At 38.9% G+C, this 6,000-nt stretch overlaps 1 protein-coding gene across 3 annotated transcripts in view; it reads left to right on the top strand.

The window, feature by feature from the left end:
• Positions 1-387: 387 nt before the first annotated feature.
• The window catches only part of akap9 (A kinase (PRKA) anchor protein 9), a 78,933-nt gene continuing 73,320 nt past the window's right edge, over positions 388-6,000 (top strand). For all 3 annotated transcript variants that reach the window (XM_057827297.1, XM_057827296.1, XM_057827301.1), the window contains exon 1: positions 388-597. In XM_057827297.1, coding sequence (XP_057683280.1) covers positions 550-597 — 48 coding nt within the window. In that variant the 5' untranslated portion in view covers positions 388-549. The remainder of the gene's footprint in view (positions 598-6,000) is intronic.

The following is a 6,000-nucleotide window of genomic DNA, read 5'->3' as shown; positions in this document are numbered from 1 at the left end:
AAGTAATAAAACAAAACAAATGTTTTTAGTGATTATTTCAATTTGCGACAGAAGAAAAAATGTTATGTGAACTTTACTTACAAAGGGGATGGAACAACATTTACATGACAAAAGGTAACTACTGTTATCAGAAATAGACGCAGTGGAAATTCAATTCGCGCTAACATAATAATTGTGAAACTGGGTAGTTAATTAACTGTTCTGTTGATTGGATTAACGGAAGTTATAAGTGACTGTGTCCTACCCTGAAGTATTCGTTCTAACCACAATATGAAAAGCAAAGAAAAAAGAAAACGTCTCCTTCGAGCCCTTGAAGGCAACACCGGTAAAATCCAGGGGGCGTGGCTATGGTCCACCTATCAGACGTCATCACGGTGGAGTGTCATGTTTACGTGGAAAATAACATGGCCGCCGACTGCCAACAAGGAGGCAACCCCTGAGAGAATGCGAGCGGCGGACTGGAAGCGGGAGCGGCCCCGATGCACTTGACCACCGGCGCGGTTACACAACGTGTGATTTCCTCTCCTTCTCGTTCTAGCCACGGTGACAATGGAGGACGAGGAGCGGCAAAAGAAGCTCGAGACCGGCAAAGCAAAGGTAGGATTCATGTGCTGGTGTCATGCTGTTAGCCTAACTCTTTGTAAAAACGCAAAGTAAACGTTTTTGAAAACTTTTTGTTTCGTTGTACTGCTCCTTGTTGGGGGTCCGTCAGCTGTTCCGCCCCCCTTTCTCAGCTGTCAGTTCCACAGTGCACCCCCGCCTTCACAAGGCGTTAGCCTAGCTGCTGCTAGCTGCAAAGCGTAACCCATTATGGCATGAGGCATGAGTAACTTCATTGTTTGTTTAAATCTGCATTTTTCCAAGTGAGTGCTATATCTGTAAGTAAGTCGAGGCTTTGCGACGGCTCCCCTGATGTGAGCCTGGCAGGCAGGTGTAACTGGATTTACAGGACACATAGCCCCACTTGCCAGACTTGTGCTTTGGCAATTAGCACCGTTTCTAATTAGGTCACTAATGCCCACTATTAAATACCCTTTTAAACTGATTGTGCTCTAGTTTATATGTAAGTTCCAATGCACTGTACCTCGCTGTGTATTTTGCTAGGACATTGAACATTGGGACAGTTATCAGCTAAGGTTTTCCAAATATGCGGTTAAAAAAAGGTGCTATAATGCCATCATGGTTTGTAAAGTGTGCCAGAAAAGTTCCAGGACTGGTGTAACAAACGCTGAGGCTGAAACCGAAATTAGAGTTGTGGCAGGAGAACTTGTAGCTTGATAATAGTTTTCGGGAGTGATGAACATCACTGTTTTGGAGGAGGCATGTGCCGGTATGATATTTTGACGTTATGATAAACTTAAGCCAAAATATCACGGTTTCACGGTATCACGGTATTGCAATTACAGCTCTAAAATGTGTTCCTTTGAAGTATCTGGGTTAAAAAAAACAAAACTTTTTTTTATTGAACATACATACCTGTCAACCCGAGGCCATTGGCAATCTTCGAAATTGTGACGTATGCCCTTACAAATTGGTGACTAATCTTGCAACGTTTTCTAAGCGTGCAATATGAAACAAAAATAAAAATCTATTTTTAAAATAATATGAATTTATTGGTAATATTGTCACATATAACCTGGTGCAATCAAAGAACGATCAATATCGTCAGCTACATCATGATTACTAAAATTTAACAGTGACTATTGTTATAATTGTATGTAGCACTTTTGGCAATTTCTATCATATCTTTTGATGGCTGCACTTATTGAACATACATACCTGTCAACCCGAGGCCGTTGGCAATCTTAGAAATTGTGACGTATGCCCTTACAAATTGGTGACTAATCTTGCAACGTTTTCTAAGCGTGCAATATGAAACAAAAAAAAAATCTATTTTTAAAATAATATGAATTTATTGGTAATATTGTCACATATAACCTGGTGCAATCAAAGAACGATCAATATCGTCAGCTACATCATGATTACTAAAATTTAACAGTGACTATTGTTATAATTGTATGTAGCACTTTTGGCAATTTCTATCATATCTTTTGATGGCTGCACTACATGGCACTTCACAGCTCGCAATTTAGTTTGAGAATTTAGTTACTTCGTTAGTGTGTCCAATTATAAATTAAAAAGGTCAATTGATAAAATTAACTTACCGATACGATCTTTGAGTCAGAAGAAAAAACACGTTTTACCACCGCTAGACACACTAAAAACGCTGGAGTTAACTCTCGTAGTTGGTGGGAAACGTTCAGGACAGTTTTTACTAAACTTTAATTTTGTATAAATGCGAAATCATATTGGAGGTATTGCGTCCACAGCAGCCACCCTCCGCAAACATGTTTTACATGTCAGTTTGCCCTCCTCCTCTAAGCCGCAGCTGTTTCTAACTTTTTTGTAGGCGAAGTTTTCCTATCCAAGGATTTCGTTTTCTTCGGCGGGGGGGAAAAGTTCAGAAGTTTCACCTCCTCCAGCCATCGTCTAGCATAGCTGACTCACTGACACTGAACAACAACCGGGGGTGGAGGGTTGAGCCTTACAGCTGCAGGCGAGCATTTTTGGGATATAAAAAAATAGCTAATACCTTAGGGATGGTATGACAGAAAATTTTTGCGGTTTTGAAACCTTGACATTTTCATACCACGATATACCTTGAAAGCGGTTATCGGCACATGCCTATTTTGGAGCAATCACGCAAACTACTACTACTACTCCCTGCTTGGCTGCAAGTAATTTGTTTCATTGGAATCTGTTTTGAAGTTGTGTCTGAAATTATGTTGGCTATGACGGAAGAGTAGCGGAAGGTCTTGTCAGGCCGCTCAAATGGAAAATGATCGTTTGCAGGGTTATGGTTCATGAGTCACAGCAATGCATGGTATGCTTGCTGCTAGGAATTGAAAAATAAAAGTGCGGAAGTATTCCTGTTGTTAATTTATTAAAGGTATGATAAAACTAAAAGCAGTGATCAATATTGTGATAGTCGCAAATTGTGCACTGCTAGCTTGGTACTATAGCGACATTTGAAAATCTACGCAATATTAGTTTAGTTATCATAATTAGAGCTGAAACGTTTACTCGGATAATTCGAGTAACTCGAATTAAAAAATTGATCGAGGAATTTTCTCCGCCTCGAAAATTCATTTAATTTTGCCAGCTCTAAGCATGACGTTTTGCCCGGACTGCTTTTAATGCGGCGCAACGTGCTGAAGTCACTCAAATGCGTTCAGGAAAAAAAACAGAGGCGGCAGATATATTTGATTTCAACTTTGCATGAATATAGAGGTAACGACAAAGAAGCCGACGAAGCAAAGAGAAAGGCACCAAGAAAAAGCGTAAGAGTCAAAAGTGTGGGAGCATTTCAAGCTGGACACCAAGGCGAACACTGTTTCATGTATTCACTGTAAGACAGCGATTGCTGTACAGCGATTGCATACAGCAAGCTACAGCTCCACCGAAGGCACCCCGTTTACTTTGAGAGCAGAGGAGCGATACTAGGGACAAGGTAAAATTACCGTAATTTTCAGACTATAAGCCGCTACATTTTTCCTTCATTTTGAAACCTGCGGCTTATAGTCCAGTGCGGCATATTTGTTGATTTATTTGGGTTAAAAGGAAACACTTTATTTGAAAGTGGTGTCATAACACTGTCATAACACCGCCATAATAATGACATTATCATGGCCCTTACTGAATGCTTATGTCATTGAGTGTCATCCGGAAAATTATGTCACCAACACCATTTATGTCCAACTTGGATCTTTTACACTCATTCAAAGGTGAGATAATTTGCCGGATGACACAAAATGACATCTGTTATAAGCATTCATAAATGCTGATGACAGTGTCATGTTATAATTATGATTGTCTTATGGCGCCACTGTCAAATAAAGTGTTACCAAATGCCTAACTAGTAATTAATGCAACAACTGGAACAGTAACTGAAGATAATAATCAGCACAGAACATAAATTTTGATTGTTATTTACATCTGTAGTGTCGCAATGCATGCTAGGAGGCATGTTGGATGGCAATAGTGTTGACAGCAGGAGGTTGACTGTCTTCCCCCAAGGGAACAGTGATGGCCTAATGAAGCTTCTTGAAGCAGTGAATCTTTGCAGCCAATTGGTTGAAAGCTTCATGGTCGTTCATTTGGTATTACGGCGGTCGTATGATACCGCTGCCAAATAAAGTGTTACCGGTTAATATCTTTTGCTGTTAATATCCCATCATACAATGAGGAGACCTGCGGCTTATCTATGAACAAATGCTGTTTTCGTGTCAAATGTGGTGGGTAGCGGCTTATAGTCAGGTGCGCCTTATAGTGCGAAAATTACGGTAACTTAACGTTCGTAGCACTAATAAATAAGATCAACGGTACTGTACCTTGCTTACCTAACGTTTCCTGCGGAGGCCTAGGTTTCTATTAATTATGACTGCTGTCGATGCGTGGCTAACATGTCTTTCATACAGGCTTTTTTAAATCTGTAAATATACAGCGCTGTAGAGTGATGAGGGTGTAAAACAAAAACCGAATTATGGTAACTGTGAATTTTAGTTCTGTAGCCATTGATGGATAAAACACTAAATATCACTGCTCCAATACAGCAGGTATGATACATTTATTTTGAACAATGCAAAAACTCAAAATCCTATCAGGATTTACAATGTAGACTTAAAACTTAACTAGAACTTAGCTTGACACAAATGGAAATTCAATTGAAACGCGTGGGACAAAACACCTAACTTTTAAGTGATGTGTGTTATGAAGCGTAATGACATTTTTAGGTTAGAAATAAGATTTTTTTGAGTAAAAGCAGTGATTTTTTTTTTTCCTAGTCACATCCGAGATGCAATTGTTGGCGCTTTTCAACAATGTACATCTAAAATAAAGACATTGACTGTCTAAAAATGGTTCAATATTAGGTGAAATATCTTGTTTTCTCATGTACCGTAAATTTCGGACTATAAGCCGCCACTTTTTTCCCTCATTTTGAATCCTGTGCTTTATAGTCCAGTGCGGTTTATTTGTTGATTTCTTTGGGTTCATAGATACTGTAACACTTTATTTGACAGCGGCGTCATAAGACTGTCATAAGACTGTCATAATTATGACATCACACTATCATGGGCATCACTGAATGCTTATGAGTCTTGACAGATATCATTCAGTGTTATCCAGCAAATTATGTCACTAACTCCATTTATGTCCAGCTTGGATCTTTTACAGCCATTCAAAAGTGAGATAATTTGCCGGATGACACTAAATGACATTTGTTATAAGTGTTCATTAATGCTCATGACAGTGTCATGTCATAATTATGATTTTCTTATAGCGCCACTGTCAAATAAAGTGTTACCAAATACCCTAACTAGCAATTAATGAAACAACTGGAACAGTAACTGAAGATAATTATTAGCACAGAACATACATTTTGATTGTTATTTACATCTATGGTGCCGTAATGCATGCTAGGAGGCATGTTGTACGACAATAGTGTTGACAGCAGGTGGTTGTGGAGTAGTGATGGCCTAACGAAGCTTCTTGAAGCAATGAAGCTTTGCAGCCAATTGCTTCATGGTCGTTCATTTGGTCTTATGACAGTCTTATGATGCCGCTTTCAAATACAGTGTTACTGGTTAATATCTTGGTGTAAATAACCCGTAATACAGTGAGGACAGCTGCGGCTTATAGTCCAGTGGGGCTTATCTATGAACAAATGCTGTTTTCATGTCAAATTTGGTGTGTGGCGGTTTATAGTCCGAAAATTACTTTATGTTTATGTTCGCTCTTTACCTTAAAAAAATAAGTTTTTATCCGATTACTGAATTGATCAATGGAATTTTCAGTAGAATGCTTGATTACTAAAATATTCGAGTGCTGCAGCCTTAATCATAATGATGCTAAGACTTTCTGAAGGATTGGAGATCCGATGTGGAAGAAATTAAAAAACAAGAATCTGTTTTTATTGCAAATATCTGAAATGTAAATAAC

The sequence above is a fragment of the Corythoichthys intestinalis genome, chromosome 22 (genome assembly GCF_030265065.1).
Source record: "Corythoichthys intestinalis isolate RoL2023-P3 chromosome 22, ASM3026506v1, whole genome shotgun sequence".
Taxonomy (NCBI): Eukaryota; Metazoa; Chordata; class Actinopteri; order Syngnathiformes; family Syngnathidae; genus Corythoichthys; species Corythoichthys intestinalis.
The sequence above is the reverse complement of the archived record's forward strand: the minus strand, read 5'-3'. Positions and strand labels throughout refer to the sequence as shown.